The sequence below is a fragment of the Ambystoma mexicanum genome, chromosome 7p (genome assembly GCF_040938575.1).
Source record: "Ambystoma mexicanum isolate Mex_15411 chromosome 7p, UKY_AmexF1_1, whole genome shotgun sequence".
NCBI lineage: Eukaryota > Metazoa > Chordata > Amphibia > Caudata > Ambystomatidae > Ambystoma > Ambystoma mexicanum.
In genome coordinates, this window is record NC_090939.1 from 160,269,570 (window position 1) to 160,287,222 (window position 17,653).

The following is a 17,653-nucleotide window of genomic DNA, read 5'->3' on the forward strand; positions in this document are numbered from 1 at the left end:
TGCAAAAATGCCTGTGGTTTCAACTGGGTCTGTCCTTGAGCTACAATTTGGGGGAAGAGTTTTGTGCCAACTGTAAAACTTTCCATGCGCCTGGTTTTTTTCAACAGATGGCAGTAGATTGTGTACATGGTGTAAGGGGGATTCAACCCGTGACTGTTCATGCTTCCATTAATTGCAAAAATTAGACTTGGAATATAGCTACGTTATCCGCCCTGATTTGAAAAAGACACTGTTGTGTCGAAACACTTGTTATCCATAAAGGGCAAATACATTAAAGATACTTTACCTTACTAGCATCATCAAGTGTGGCACAGGCTTCTAAAGTGTGGAGCAATAATGTCCTTGAGCTAGGTTTCCTGACCTTGAGCAAGAATGGCTTGCAACCATGGACCAGGTGCGTGGAGCTTGTTGGGCACCTGCTCTGTCCACTGAGCATACCCACAGATCATGTCCAGTGGCCATAAAAGGTCCCCAATTAAGGTGCTGGCTGGCAATGTCCAGTGGTTATATTGGTGTTCTGGGAGGAGCCAGGGTCATGGCATGTTGGGTTGGAGTTGGTAACTGGACACATTGGCTGTTTTGGAGGTACTAGAGGTATGCCAAAGGCCATGCCCCAGGCAAAGTGTCTACTGGGCGTGACTGCAGGTCAGTCCAGTGGGAATTATAGCCATGTTGGCTTATGTCATTAAAAGCCTAAACGTGTTGCTACTTGCCTTATCTGGACTACAACAAAAGCCTTGTTACATTACTCGGGCTGTCAATTTTGTTCCATACCATGCTCTGAAAGTCCATTTTAAGTGAGCTTTTTAACATGTGACTGTATTCAAATGGACTACATTTCACCATATTCCAAAGCTCACCTAAACTAGGTTTTCATGCAAAAGGGAACATAGACGAGGTTATAAAGGCACTATGATAGCTATCGATTGCAAATACTCATTCCACTGGACTCAATTTTTTGATTTTTTTTTTTTTTAGTGTAGCAGTTTTTTAAAATGTGTATTTATTTTTTTAGATCTACTCTGGATGTGATCCACTCTACCAGTGATTTTCCATTGGTTATCACCTCTCTGGTGCCATTGCTGTGCTTATGGGTTGTGCAATGGGGGCATTAGAGGGCTTAGAGGTAAAATGGCTTAGCTTGCAGCACGTTCCGAATTTGGAGATCCGAGGTGTATAGACAAAGGCCTTGCCTTAGGCAAATAGTAGGGATGTGAGAGGAGCCGAAAGGACATCCTTTAAACAAAGTGTCCACTTGATCTGGCCGCAGGCTAGGCACAGTGGGCACATGCTGGTTAGTAGGTATCTGGGGCTTGGCTGACGTGTCTACTGGGTGTAACTCCAGGCCATGTGAAGTGGCTACAGGTTTTGCCAAAGGGGCACTGTACGTGTCAGTTTATCATTAAAATCCTTCAAGTCAAATGAAACGCTAGTACAGGTAAGGTTAAAAACAAGTCCCTTCAACTAAAAAAATGTCTGTGAACTTCTGTAGTTTTTATGCCTTACAAAAACCTTTTGAAATTAATATTTCATTAAGGGGGCATTATGGCTGCAGAGCCAATCCTCACAAATTTGCCAGTTATCCTTCCTAACCCAACTAAACTGGCCCAAAGCCATGGAGCACTCTTGATGTCCCACATGTCATTGCAAATAACATTATTGAACCAATAATCCCTAAAGCGCATTAACAGCAATGCAAAGCCCAAATTAACTGGCAAGACTATTTTCAAGAACTAAGTTATTGTTTTCTAAGGAACCATAAGTGAATTTGTGAGGTTTTGTTTTGCAATGCAACTACAACTTGTGTTTATTTTTAAGAGTTTTTGTAAGGTAAACTTACCCTTAACATCACTTCAACTATAGTGTTTTCAGTGGAAATAATGTCTATTTACTCAACCAAGAATGAACAGAAGCTGTAGTAACATGTTGTAAGAGCTGTGTCCTACTTGGGGAAACCTGTGTTTTAGCTCTCAGTACTTTTCACAGAGGCTATATTTTGTTCCAATCAACAAGGGAAGTCCAGCTCCGGAAAGATAGGTTATCCTCTAAACAAGAACCTGTTCCTCCCTTATTACATTAGGGGAAGCTGAAACTTTAGGGAACTGAGAGTTGGTTATACTTTTGTTCAGAGGAAACTGGCTAGTATTTCGGTGCTGTTACCCTGGAAGGGGGTGTGGAGAGGATGGGGGGGGGGGGAAATCGCCAGACTGGGAACTACATGGCGGTTCTCCTAATTTTTATTTTTTATTTTCTCTTAATTGGTCATTTCTAACGCGCTTAATACCAAAGAGTGGTTTCTAAGCATGGGATCGGGATTCGAACCTGTGTTGCGCTGCGTGGTCTTGCTTCCAAGACAAACGCGTTGCCCCTGAGCTTTCCTTCCTCCCCTGTTGAAGGTACTGGGAGTAAAAAGGCAATTGGGACACCCACGTGGGCCATGGAACAGGCTACAGCTACAGCTTTGTTTATTCTTGGCTGAATGAGTTTCTCATGTTTTGTGTTTGAATATATAATCCATGAAAGTGCGTTCGCTGAAGTGAAGTAATGTTAAGGTGCAGGTTTAAGACAACAAAATCCATGAAAAATTGTCGGTTGTTAAAAGCTAAACCATCAAATTCCGAGCCCCCGCCTCATTGCACAGCTCTTGAGCACACTTGTGCCTTCTCTTCTGATATCCGCTATGGCATCACTGGAAACTATATAACCATGATTACACCATTGATGACCTCATTCGAAATTAATCTTCGGAGTGAACAAATCTATGATTCAATATATATATATATATATTCAATATTAACGCAAGTGAAGAGAACCAGCGCCGTAGAGGGATGCAGGACACAGCGGCACAGCTCCTTGTGTGCCGCCGAGAGGTGCGTAAGAGGGTGGGGGGTTGGTTGTCAAATATTCGGGGGAGGGAAACCGAAAGTCATTTTCATTCAAATGACTGTTTTTTTTCCTCCCTTGAACATTTCTGATTCGGTAAAATCTCGTTTTATTTTTTATTTTTCCCTTGCTTGTTGAGAATTAACTACTTTCTACTTTCTAAAAAGACATTCTTCCTTTCATCGGCAATTTTTCATATAGACACTAGAAGGAGCTCACCTTTAAGCATTAGACCATACTATCATCTTTTTTCAACATGCCATGCTAACGTCTAATTGGTTGCTAGGTCCTTATTAACTTATTAGAAACTTAAACTTTTGAGAACTGTTTTGACACTGATCGCAGAATTGGATCCTGCAGCTGTTGTCAGTGAATTCCAGATTAGATTATTGTAATTCCCTGTTACTGGGCATTCCGACTAGCCAGATACATCGCCTCCAGGTTGCCCAGAATGTGGCGGTTAGACTTCTTTACAGCCTTTCTAGATCTGCCCTGAATTCATTGTTTCGCAGGAACCTTCATTGGCTACCAGTCCAGCAGAGGATTCACTTTAAGATCCCATGTTTGATTTTTAAGTGCATTCATGGCACCTCCTCCAACTACTTTCATTGCCCATACACTCCGGCCCACTGGCTGATACCTTCTGAATGTTCCCTCCTCCCACTGTGGACATAGATGGTTTTTATTTATCAATGGTCCTCGAGCTTGGCATTTGCTGCTTGTTCATGTTCGGAAATTACATTATTTTGTCTCTATTCAGGAAGCAGTTGAAAACCTATCTTTTCCAATAATTGCTACTTCCTTCTGACTGATTCTTTCTCTACATTTGTTATTGTCCTTGTTCCTTTTACCACCTGCGTCTAGATGGAGACTCTCCTTGGTTCATAATGGATAGAGACTTTTAAATTACAAATCAAATTAACGTCAGTGAGGGCTAACTGACTATATAATGTCTATGGGGAGACTTTCTTGGAGTAACTCAAAATGAGAAGACTGACATAGAGATAGACAGACCTAGTTTCAGCTTAGTGGTAATATAAACTGAACCCCCGCCTAGAAACACTTGTGAACATGCGCGTTTATAAATGACTTGTATCATAGAGAGGAGTCCCAGTGGAGCCAAGAATCCAACTACATAATCATAGGAATGTACATTTTAGCATAAGGAACCAGGTCTGTTGAGAGGGACTAACTCGGTTGAGTATGCGTGGATGAGGCACCCTGAAAAGGAGTATACATCATTATTTTTGATGACATAACCACTAAGGACTTGGTTAACCATAATTCCTAGAAAGTAAGTGTTAAATGGGGTGTACTCTGCACCCTAAATTGATATTCTTAACGATCTCACTTACAACCCTGAATGGCATAGAACACCTGTAAGGGCAATCTTTGGTTACAGTGGCCCAATAGTACCTGCTGTATTGTTTCCTGACTGCATGAGTTGCCCCACTGGCAACTGCTTCGGAAAGCCCTCCAGACAAAGAACCAAATTGTATACTGATGATTTTAACACAGGCCTGGGGTGCCCTAAAGGTGGGCAGGGAAGTTGGGAGCTTCCTAATTTAAAAAAAATGAATCCCCTCTTGTTTTACCGGGTCTCTGGTGTATGTTGGTCAAAAGATATGTTCTCTGACCTATACTCGTCTGGGTAGTGGTGCCCAGTGCAGGCAGCGGTTTGTATTTCAAAAAAGAGGATCCTTTAGTTCTCTTTAGGCTGGCAATACCGAGACCTTAATAAAAAATGGACGCATAACTAAACTGTATATGCTCCCGGGAATTTGTGATTGATTACCTTACTTTAAATGAACTAAGCGCTTGGAATTATCCTTCGTTTTTGGCAGTAGTCTAATATAACCTGTCTTTTGGTCCTATTGCCCATAAAATCAATCGGTGGAGGCACTATTTTCAAATATCCAAGCACTGTGCACTTAGCCTGCTCTTTAGGGGGGAGAGTTGAAAGAACTGATGCTCCCTGATCTCCTGCTAGGCAGTGCCACCATTGCTGGTATGACCCAATTTCCCCCCCACCCCTTAACACTCCACCCTTCCTGAGCTCCCTCCCAGGTAGGCGCTTGACCGAAGCACAGAAGGGGGTTGCAGTGCTACAGTAGTTTTTTCTGATATCACAACTGCTTAATGCACCAAGGGTGTTTACCCCTTATTTCAGGTATGTGGGCGACTGGCCATGGCCTGTGGTGAAGCTGCATGGGATGGGGCAAGGCCTTTATCCATGCACCGTGCCCTGCTTTGCCATTAGACAAGCACAAAAGCCTGGGACAAGGAGGCACCCTTCTTAAATGTTATGAATGGCTTTAATGCTCATAGTAACTTTCCGTGTGAAAGAACTACAAATACTGTTTTGTAACCCAGATATCAAAAAGTCTCAAATCCATTCAAAACATTTTCATAAATCATGTCGACAGTTCGTGCACACATTGCACCGATCAATTGTTTTTTTCCTTAATAACTAATTTTTCTTTTGTTGGGGTGGTGGTGTCAAAATAGTGTATCAAAAAACACCTGACAACGGTGTTAAGGTGATTGAGAACCAAATCCATACATTTTAATGTGGGCTTCTGTGCTGACGATTTTGTCCTAAATTAATGTATGGGCCCTAACGGGGAACTAGGAGTTCATATGTGCATAATTTTGCGTTTTTATTCATCTTTCGTTTCCTGACATTGATTATGATATTTGTGAATACCCTAACCAGAACAAAAATGAAAGTACGTTTCCAGCCTACCTATAAATTCCAAACCTTCAAAACGTTTACTCCTTGATCCTCCTCACATTTCTCATGGGGGCAAAAATCCCCTTTCCTTCCAACTATAATTTCAATTGCTTTGTAATTTTCATTTTTGAATAGCCTTAGCTGCTGCAATGCCCCAGCGGTGAATGATTTTGGCACCCTGTTCCCTCTCAATTGGGGGGATTTCCATCAAATCAAAAAGTGACACTACTCCGGTCTTTTCTGCCGCTCCCAAATTCGAGAACATTCCACACAGCATCTGGAGTTGCGTGCATGAGCAAAAATGAAAAAGTTTCGTTATATGAAAACGAATGCAAAAATTCAAACTGAAATTTTAAAACGTTTGAGCCTTTTCACGGATTGAAACCAAGCCATTTTTTTAAAAACCTTTTTTTTTTAAATTTTTTTTTTTTACACCTGGGCCAAACACCTTTTCTGTAAAAGCTCATACATATTTTTCAAAAGAGTGAAAAGTTATTTGCCATTGAATTTTGTGCTCGTCAGTGGAGCGTAGTTTTCACCTTAACTGCATTATACAGATTCCTAGTCTTACTTGTCTCAGTCCTTACTTGCACGAGGAGGCTTTGTTTCCCCGACCGAGTCTCTGCTACCCTTTCCAAACACTGCTAAGTCCTTCCTCCTATATTTGTTTTTTCACTTGATCACTATCATTTCACCTAAGGGCACCTCCCACCCACAGCACATCTGTGGCCTACCATGCTGACATGGCGGGGGTGGGTAGGAAACTAGGATTGTCACGAGGAATACTGGGAGTCTACTAGTAGGTAATCAGGCTCTTACCCCTCATGTGCCTTCTAAATTGTAATGCTTGTTTATGTGAGTACCTGCCAACCAGTCTCCCAGCAAGACGGCCGAACCCAGCAATTACAGCTGCATCGTACACGCTTAAGAGAGTGAATATAAAAGTATGATCTCCTTGCTGCACAGGAACATATGAATGGAAAGACACACCCATCAACTAGTAAGAATGTTGACCAATGCAGTGAGCTGCACCGGTTCTACCTACGAACTGCATGCCTGACCAATTCCACCCCCTCTGGGTGATCTTCCCAAACTGAGGCATGCAACTGGAGGCATTCTCCATATGCTGTAGACAAACTGATTTGACCTGTGAACTGATGTAAACCATTATGGTGGTTACTGGGAAAGGGACTCTATGTATTTGAATGACAGCATGGTCAGCAAATGATCTACAATGCTTGGGCTGTGTAGGCTACCTACCAGGAGAGGAGTCCTGAAATGCGCTGAGGGAGCCCTTCTGTGAAACTGGAGGACCACCACCTATGAAAGGGAGAAAAAGGAGCTGGCCATGACAAGGAAGAGCAAAGGGAGAGAAGAAATGTAGCCACAGGAATGGATGGGTATCGTATGAACTCATCACTCTTAGAAGCCTATTGCGCTTGGGGTGATGGCCAACGGCACAGGAACCCACCAGCGCTTCCAGAACTAATAATGGTGGGTCCTGCCAACTGCTGCACCTACATATGGGAAGGTCTCAGGGAGCCAGCTATCGGCTCTAATCCCCTGCATCTGGTGCTACTAGCTATGCCATTGCTACAATGTTTTTTTTTCTCTACAGCTTGAAGAAGGAAGAGGAACTGGGTAGGTACACCTGCCTGAGCAAAAGGAACTAGTTTCCTTTAATTGCATAAGTGTGCATTTTGTACCTATTTTTAAAAAGCAGAGGCTGGCCTAGAATGCTGATACTGAAGTCAGCAAGGTAGACACTAGACCAGGTGTCTGCAACCCGTGGCTCTCGAGATGTTATCGACTACAACTCCCATGATCCCTCACCATTAACTATGCTGAGCGGGGTTGATAGGAGTTGTAACCTACAACATCTAGAGAGCCAAAGGTTGCAGACCCGGCACTGGGCCATTTTCCAACTTTCACAGTGTGCGGTCACTTTAGAAACTATTGCCCTGAAAGCCCACTGTCCCGGCTCCTAACAAATGCTGCTGGGAAAAACCTCATTTGGTTCCCTTGCAGTGGCACAATGATGGAGGTGCAGGATTGTCCGGATCTGACAGACCTGCCCTTCCGTGTCTGGATGGCAACCTTGTGTCGGGCACTGTACAACAGCTGCTTGGGGAGGGCTTGACATTTTGTTTTCCAGGGGGCTGTGTAATACTGCTGTGGTGGTTTGCCATCTGGCAGCTTCAGAGAGACAGGGGTCCATTGCACAGCTGCTATGACAGCCACGTTACTTCAGCGCAAAGGCTGCGTTTAAAGTCTGCTCTCTGTTCCAAAGCCACATACTGAGTTGATCTGGTGGCAGTTTACTCTTTAAACTCGGGTATGGCTTTATGTTTAGGGTATGGTAGATAGTAAGTCACATAACTATAGAAGCTACATCAGATTGATACCATACACACAGGAAACAAAGGGCACACTCCTGCCAAAAGGATTATCCTCTCACCAGGGTGCTGCACCTCAAAGGGGACTTTGATGCTATTGACCAGGGAAGGGGACTGGGTTAGTGTTGATCGAGGGAGCTCAGCATAGTTCGAGGACTATTCCACCATCATGTTTCTTTCTGTACTTTACCTTTCCTTCCTGTCCCCTCCACTTCCTTTAGCACAAAGCACTTTGAGTTTGATGTCGGGAGGCGCAGATCACTTGTCTCGAGGACAGGTATTGGACCCCTTAAAGCAGGCTTGCTTTAGTCCAATAGACTTGTGGACTTTTGCCATTGAATCGGGGAAGAATTGGAAGACTCTTTTTACTCTTGAACAAACACCTGAGGAAGAAGTCATTGGTCCTTTGTTGGAAGAGTTGACTTTCCAAAGTCCTATGCCAGTGTGTTGAAGACTGGGTGTCCAAGGCAGAGGCAGGCTCTGCTCTGTAACCATCCCAAGGGCACATTGGAAGTGACCTACTGGAGCAAGACCAACATCTGTGCTAGTCACAATGCTACCCAGGACCTCATTGTGATGGACTCCTGAAAATGTCTGCCCGCTTCTCTTGCCTTAGGAGTGAGAGAACAAAGACTACGCTTGTCCCAGAGAAATTTGAGTGGGACTAGGATTCCTGTTTTTTCGCTGTCGAACCGCTGCAAGCCAGGATTCAAGCCCAATTGACACTGCCACCCCTCCACCTCGCAAAATCGAACCAACAGGACCCGCCAGAGCTTTCTTTGGCACACGATTGATCACAAAGTTGCTGTCCCTCGCACTTGAACCAGTTCACTGCGACAGCTGAGCATGTCGTTGCCTCAGCTCTAGCTTAGGTTCATCATTGCACCTGCCTTGTTTGAACTGCTTTTCGACCCACCGTCATCTTGGTTAATGATCTTTGACAGTCACATTGACACTGGTGGCCTCTTCAAGCTGCAAACTTCAAACACTGCACCAGACCAACAGTCTCCAGCATCTCTGCAATCACTAACCCGGTTGGTCCTCACGATCTGCGCTTCTTCAAACTGCAGCAGACCTCAGTCCGGCATCTGCTCCCTGTCAGGAACATTGTGGCCGATGCAATCGAGCCTGATTTGGACCACACAAACGGTACCGAGAAGCCTGGTTTGACGCTTGTGACATATTAACTTCCAAGGTACCAGTGGTGCAGGGGTGAATATCGGTTTCCAAACCATCAATCAGCCCCACACCTCTAACACACCAGAAGGCAAACGAACAGATTGGAATAGCAAGCAAATTATAAACCTCCTTGTCCAATTTTGGTAATCTGAACGGAACAGCAGGATTATCTCCTAAAGGTCATGGATCATTGATTAGTTGCAACACAGCAAAAATACAATTAATACCCAATGATAAAAGGAGTGTCCAGTCAAGGTTGTATTAAAAATATCTACTTTATTAATCATGACAGACCCATCGAACACTACGCAATACAATGCACCCTGTGACGCCATGTAGAGGACAGACCGTTTCAAAGAAGGAAAAGGCATGCACCCTAGATGCTGACATGAGGGTGGTCGGCATGGTTAAAAACCACCACAATTTAAGGGTTCCCGGCATTAGCACAAAAGTGGAAAACGGTTGGGCCGTAACAGGGGCTTGCGGCCTGAGTTAAAAGCCAGAGCGAAGCGTCCCGTTTTAGGAAGGAAAAACCTTTACCAACATGGCCGCCATGGGAAGGGAAGCCATACGGAGATAGTCCTTCCCTTTCCATTCCGTTCTGAGCAGAGAGGAAGGTGCAGTGTTGAGTGTTGCCGCAGTCGCAATAACGTATGTTTGCGGGTGGGATGGGGATTACAAATAATAAAAAGGGAACGGGTTGGTCGTCAGGCGGCATGGAACTGGGGTTACACCGTCGGTTCAACCCTGTGTTCCTAGCCACTTGATTGGCATCTCCCCCCTGCTGGGTGCTAATGTATAAATATGTATAGGAATATGTATAGATGATCCTCCACCACTTTGGAAGATTAATCAATGCAATATTTAAATCGCATTACTATTTTGATGGAACGCTGTGTTTCTCGAACTGTATAAATGCCATTATTTCTTCTGTGCATACCCAGTGGCTGGCTATAACGAGCACTCATTTTCAAAACGCTTCTCAAAGAGTTTTTCAGCTGTTTGCTCTGTTAATTTAGTATGTTCTTAATGTGGCTGTGTTCTGTTTCCACAGATGAGAAAATCTGCCGCTGTCCTTGTGTGTTTTTCTGAGCTCATTGTGATTGGCGTCTTACAAGGTGAGAATGACACACATTTACAGACAATGTGCGCTTTTCATTGAATGGCATGCTAGAACAGTCACAAAGGTACCAGATATTAGAACAATGTAGAAGTGGCCTGCAATCATCGGCTCTCCAGGTATTGGACTACAACTCTCCTGAGCTCCAACCAGAATAGTCATTGGTGAGGGATATTGGGAGTCGTAGCCCAAAACACCTGGCGAGCCACATGTTGCAGACACCTTATGGAGAGCCAGAGAATTCACGGGTAGAGCCGAGCCGGTGGTCTGGCTTGGCTGCAAGAGCTGGTGGTCTGGCTTGGCTGCAAAAGCCAGACCCAATTGAAACCACCAAAAAAGTGCTGCCCTGCTTCTCCTCTCCAATAATGCAAAACCCATTCCCAGTTTATACCTTCCTAACTGCACAATACAAAACTCATATAGGGTGTCCTGCCTCCACGCAGCCAAATTGCAATACTTGATGTCACAATTCTGACAGATGGAGAGACACATTTTCCCAGAGTGACAGGCAGTGAAGGCGACATTTGACGCTGTCTGCATTTGAGACACTTGACCACTTTCTCACCTCCAGCTGATATAATTGTGTTTAATGTAGGGCTCTAAAGAGATAAATTAGCATTTAAAGAGCTACATTAAAGCTCTTTTTTTTTGTTTTTTTTTTTGTTTTTTTTTAGGGATTCCATGACAAGTGCAAAGAGAAAAGGAAATTGCACACCCTGTGTGTTAAGAGATCTAATTTCATGTGAATTTTAAAAGCTCCACTGGCTTGTTATCATATTTATTATGTTTAAAGGGTGCCGGGGAGAAAGACAATAGACCCTGGTATCATAGGTCAGTAAACATATGAACAGAATGGTGTTCCCGTAAACAACGGGAACTCCCGTCCCCTGCACACCACTAGGTATTGGATACAAAGATCCAAACAAAATGTACTGTTTTGTTCACTTGTTTTTTGATTACAAAGTATCAATTACACAACTCTTTTATATCAACATTACCTATAGAAACATAAAATAATTTGTTTCGATTTACACAGGAATTTCAAAAAATCTTTATAACGGCGTAATAGTGTTTTAGTACTGCTTACATGATAATAAGAGATGTTCAAGTTTCATTCACTCCAAAAAGAATATACAATAGTTCAAACAGGAAGAAAAAACTTTCCTAATTTCAAAGCTCAACGCGTTTCGAGAGTATATCTCTCTTCTTCAGGAGCAAAAAACTTTACAAATTGGAATACAATGTTCTCTTAACTTGTGGTGAGTTCACACTTAACAGATAAAGTCAAATTATATCTATTTCATTTTTCTTCGAGCATCCCTTCTTGTTGTGGAATGGGGAAAACGTCATCTAATGAAGTGCTGTGAATAACAATGATATGTGTGTTAGCTGATAATTTAAACCAGGGATCAATTAAATGAATCAATCTAAACCCGTGTGGGAAACAGTATGCATACCTGTCTTTTTTGATCATATCCAGTATGTTTCTCAATGGTTGAATTCTATCACTTCTAGTCGACCTATATCCTGTTACAAAAAATAATTTCATAATATCTATCAGAATATAGATGTGCATCATGCTTTCATCTATCACCTTAACATAAATTCAAAAAATTACCTCAATGTTTGTTGTGGTGCTGGGCCCCTGATTTTCTCGACCCCAATTTTTCAAAGGTAACCTACATGGAAATATTATGTCAATATCTGTGACTTAATCCATTTCTCTAATAAATATTGTGTCTTCTCTCATATCGTTCTTACCTTGATTCTAATGTTCCTTCGCTCCAACACAAGAGCTGCAATTTCTGCCAGAATCGTGCGTGTTTTCGAATCTCTCTCCCTATTTAATGTCATGTGACTTAAGGACATGTGACTATGTGAATCATGTGATCAAGATGGCATTCTGGGAGTTGTAGTATTTATTACTAGATATCGCGTAAAAATAGTTTTAACTTAATCCATTTCTCTAGTAAATATTGTGTCCTCTCTCATTGTTTTTTCGCTCCAAAACAAGAGCTGCAATTTCTGCCCGAGCCGCGCGTGTTTTCGAATCTCTCTCCCTATTTAAAACTCAACAGATGATTGAGGAAGTGGTGAATAAAGCAGCAGAAGAAGAATAGATAACAGAGAAAACTAAGGAATTCCTGCTTAATAAAAATCCGGTTCTCCCAGTATTTTACGGATTACCGAAAGTACATAAAAATTTAAGAAATCCTCAGTTTAGACCAATAGTTGCAGCAACTCAAAGTGTCTTTGATCCGTTGTCCAAATATCTAGATAAACTTCTACAGCCTATTGTACAATCTACATCAACGTATCTAAGAGACACGACTCATCTACTTAACATACTGAACACATTTCGTGAAATGGAAGATAATTGGATATTATTTACACTTGATGTACAATCTCTGTACACCTCTATTCCTCACGAGGAAGGACTAGAGGCCTTAGAGTGGCTGCTACTCCAACAAGAATTTTTTCCATCTAACAAAACATTTGTCATCCAACTTGCTAAAATGATTCTCTACAATAATTTTTTTAGATTTCAAGGGCAATATTATTTACAGATTGCAGGAACCTCCATGGGGGCAGCTATGGCCCCAGTGTATGCCAACACATTTATGTTCTATTTTGAAACTCAGTATATTCTGGACAACCCAAGATGGTCAGAGAAATTAAAGATGTGGAAACGTTACATTGATGATGTGCTTGGTATATGGTGTGGCACAAAAGAGGAACTTGAAAACTTTCAGGCCTATTTAGATTCATGCAATGATCGAATCAAATTTACACTAGAAATTGGAACACCAGCAGTGCATTTTTTAGACACAAAAATGTATTCTGAAAATGGAAGACTACAAACAACAGTTTATAGGAAGCCCACAGATGTAAACAACAGTCTATTCTTTACGAGTCATCACCCTCAACACTTGAAAAATAACTTGCCGTTGAGTCAACTACAAAGAATCAAAAGGATAGTTTCAAAAGAGGATACTTTCTTAGAAGTAGAAAAAGATCTTTTGTCACGATTTGAGAAGAGAGGATTTCCTCATAACATCCTTACAGAAGCAAAAGAAAAATGTCATCAAAAGACAAGATCAGACTTGCTGATGCAAAAGGCCACAAAGGATAAAGATAACCTTCCACTGATTTATCTATCACAGTACTCCACTAAAAGCACACAAATTAAAAGGATTCTACATAAAAATTGAAAAATTACCAGGTTGGACACAAAACTCAGTAGTCTATTTCCAAGACCACCACTAATGGCTTACACCAGAGGGAGAAACTTACGGGACTCACTGGTAAAAGCAGAAAGGATAAACACGGGACAACAACAATTCTTGTCCAAAACGAAGAAAGGTACATTTCCCTGTTTGAATTGCAGTCAATGTAACAATGTTCAGAAAGGGTCAACAATCAGACATCCATATACGGGCCAGAAAATTAACTTACGAAACTTTGCTACTTGTGACAATAAATGTGTAATCTATGGACTTATATGTCCATGTGGTACATACTATGTGGGCCAAACATTGAGACGTATAAAGGATCGTATTTCAGAACACAAGTCTAACAGAAGAACAGGAAACCTAAAGTCACCAGTCACCAGACACTTTAGGGAGCACAAACACACAATCTCACAGCTTAGATTTGTTGTGTTGGAAACAGTCACACGACCAGCCAGAGGGGGTAATTTACAGCAAATTTTATCCCGTAGAGAGATGTTTTGGGTACATCAACTGGACTCTCTTGAGCCCAGAGGTATGAACGAGGAGTATAGCCTAAATGTATTCTTGTGAAAAGAAAAAGAAATATAATTATGTTAGTGTCCTCGGTATAAATTGTCAACTGCATTTAATATTGTTTTCTTGTTCTACCACTGTCAAATATATATAAAAATATATATAATGATATACACCTAAGAAACTGCTGGAGTGACTGTTATATCAATATACACCTGTTTCTCTTCTATTAATGTGAAATGAGGAAAAGACAATCTATAGATAATGTCCAAAATACTTGGGCTAGAAAATACTTTAGTATAATGTGGTCCTAAGTACGAAACGATTCATATATAATAATTAAAAATAGATCTCACAGGGCTAAGACCATTCTTGCGCGGTATCTAGTAATAAGCACTACAACTCCCATAATACCATCTTGATTACATGACTCATACAGTCATATGACCTTAAGTCATACGACATTAAATAGGGAGAGAGATTCGAAAACACGCGCGGCTCGGGCAGAAATTGCAGCTCTTGTTTTGGAGCGAAAGAACAATGAGAGAGGACACAATATTTACTAGAGAAATGGATTAAGTTAAAACTATTTTTACGCGATATCTAGTAATAAATACTACAACTCCCAGAATGCCATCTTGATCACATGATTCACATAGTCACATGTCCTTAAGTCACATGACATTAAATAGGGAGAGAGATTCGAAAACACGCACGATTCGGGCAGAAATTGCAGCTCTTGTGTTGGAGCGAAGGAACATTAGAATCAAGGTAAGAACGATATGAGAGAGGACACAATATTTATTAGAGAAATGGATTAAGTCACAGATATTGACATATTTCCATGTAGGTTACCTTTGAAAAATTGGGGTCGAGAAAATCAGGGGCCCAGCACCACAACAAACATTGAGGTAATTTTTTGAATTTATGTTAAGGTGATAGATAAAAGCATGATGCACATCTATATTCTGATAGATATTATCAAATTATTTTTTGTAACAGGATATAGGTCGACTAGAAGTGATAGAATTCAACCATTGAGAAACATACTGGATATGATCAAAAAAGACAGGTATGCATACTGTTTCCCACACAGGTTTAGATTGATTCATTTAATTGATCCCTGGTTTAAATTATCAGCTAACACACATATCATTGTTATTCACAGCACTTCATTAGATGACGTTTTCCCCATTCCACAACAAGAAGGGATGCTCGAAGAAAAATGAAATAGATATAATTTGACTTTATCTGTTGAGTGTGAACTCCCCACAAGTTAAGAGAACATTGTATTCCAATTTGTAAAGTTTTTTGCTCCTGAAGAAGAGAGATATACTCTCAAAACGCGTTGAGCTTTGAAATTAGGAAAGTTTTTTCTTCCTGTTTGAACTATTGTATATTCTTTTTCGAGTGAATGAAACTTGAACATCTCTTATTATCATGTAAGCAGTACTAAAACACTATTACGCCGTTATAAAGATTTTTTGAAATTCCTGTGTAAATCGAAACGAATTATTTTATGTTTCTATAGGTAATGTTGATATAAAAGAGTTGTGTAATTGATACTTTGTAATCAAAAAACAAGTGAACAAAACAGTACATTTTGTTTGGATCTTTGTATCCAATACCTAGTGGTGTGCAGGGGACGGGAGTTCCCGTTGTTTACGGGAACACCATTCTGTTCATTCCATGACAAGTGCACATCATATCACATTATATACCAGTACGATTGTAACCTGCACCTAAAGTGTACTATTGAAGCATGATGGTGATTAAAATGATACCTAGGGTAAAGGATATCTTAGGCAGATGTCGTCCGACTCCGGCCAGCAAAGGTATTTTTTTTCAGGAATAAGCAGGCAAAGCTAGCTCAGTTTTCTAGTAACCGTGGCTAGAAACTAGAGACTAGCCAGAGACCCTCCTGGTTCACAGACATCCGTTAAGAGATCACCAACACTCCTCGTCCAGGGACTCGGAATGACTTGCTCACCATCACATGGCGTGTCAGTGGAGAATACGTATTTCAAACTGATCTTGTAGGGCAGATTCTTTTTAAATTTTTGAATAGCGATGTGCATTGCCAAGAAACGAGCAGCAATTTTGGTGCTTGTTTACTCCCTCAGCTCCATGAATAGTGTGTAGCTCTCTGATTTGATCCTAAGATGTGCTTCTTTGATGTTGGTTCTTGCAGTGGCTATATAGGTCTATATTATGAGAAACTGTTCATGTCTCTGAAATGTGTGGGACTTGATCTGAAGAGTAATCATAACACGGTTTGAAGCTGATCTACATCTATTAGTAGTCACGTGACCAATGTGTGGTACAGCGAATCCTGGAAAGATAAGGAGAGACCTGCCGTTGAGAATGCTCCAGCTGGCTAGCCCACTGTGGGCCTTCTCTGAGAGGGCAACCTTTCCTGTGAAACACTGCTGTGTCCGTTTGAGTTGACAGACAGAATTGAGGTTCAGATGAAAGAGCAAAAACACCACCAGGTATTCACCAGGTTGTAACAAAACAAGGCACCAGTTTTATATTTGAGTACAATAAAAATTAAATTAAACAGATTGATATGGCACTAACCTGAGTCACACAGGGAATGGACTTCAATGTAAAGGAGGTTGGCTGGTGACAGAAAACGCCTATCTTGGTTGAAGATTCTTGAAGGGGATTCCCGAAAAGCAAAAAATGCAAAAGAAGGAAAAAGGCTAAGCGCAAAGGGAGAGGAAATAAATAGGGTTAATAGGGACCTGATGCACTCTGTCACAGCGTAGCATCCAAAGTTCAGTGCACAATGTCGAGAAAAAGGCTGGTAAATTCCACAGTACCCGTGCAGCTCAGAACAAAACAAAACAAAAAATCTTCAAGGGAAATCCAGAAGGCAATCCATGTAACAGAAGAAGAGTTTGTTCAACCAGGACGTCAGTAAAGTACCAAAAAACGTGATGCAAGGAAAGTCGGTAATCACAATGCAGGAGTTGGCAACAGTAGACAAAGGACGTTTTAAGTTTACAGGAAAAGCAGACAAAGAGGACTTACTGTGATCAGAAGCGCCGGCGACATGGAGGTTCACTTCTTTATGTCTGTGTTGTTTTTGTATCCCGTACTGACGTACAGGCGTGAGCCGCATATTCGCTGTCCGCTGCGTAGTCATGACAACAGGGGAGAACTCTCTGCGTTGGCATAAGTGCTATGGCAACCACCAGGACAGCAAGGTATAATGCGAGAGACGGCACGGCTTATGTTAAAAGGGGCACTTGATCCGTGACAACATCAGTCGCAAAGTAATTGCTTAGAATTGGTCGCCTACCAAACAACGCTCTACCTCATCCGAAGAGCATACCTTCTGCACAGCAGTTCAAAAGGCGCTATAAGATACGTATTGCCCATCGCAATGCCTGAATGAGCAGTGAGCGCTGCTTTTTGCACAGCGGCACAGATTAATAAAAATAAAAGAAATGACCTCAATCTTCCATTGCCAGTGACTAAACGGGAAGTCCAGACTTCATGCTACTAGTTAGCCGTCTGGTACGTGGCACCATGTCGTCAAAGGCACGTGGGTGCGTTCGTTTTGCTTGCTTGGACTTTATTTTCATAG

General features: G+C 41.7%; 1 protein-coding gene across 8 annotated transcripts in view; it reads left to right on the forward strand.

The window, feature by feature from the left end:
- LOC138525778 (OX-2 membrane glycoprotein-like) overlaps positions 1-17,653 on the forward strand; it is a 313,688-nt gene that overhangs the window by 142,142 nt on the left and 153,893 nt on the right. For all 8 annotated transcript variants that reach the window (XR_011283426.1, XM_069635982.1, XM_069635981.1 and 5 more), the window contains one exon: positions 10,247-10,310. Coding sequence is in view for 7 of the 8 variants with exons in the window: in XM_069635982.1 (XP_069492083.1) it covers positions 10,247-10,310 (64 nt within the window). In the remaining variant the exon portion in view is untranslated. The remainder of the gene's footprint in view (positions 1-10,246; positions 10,311-17,653) is intronic.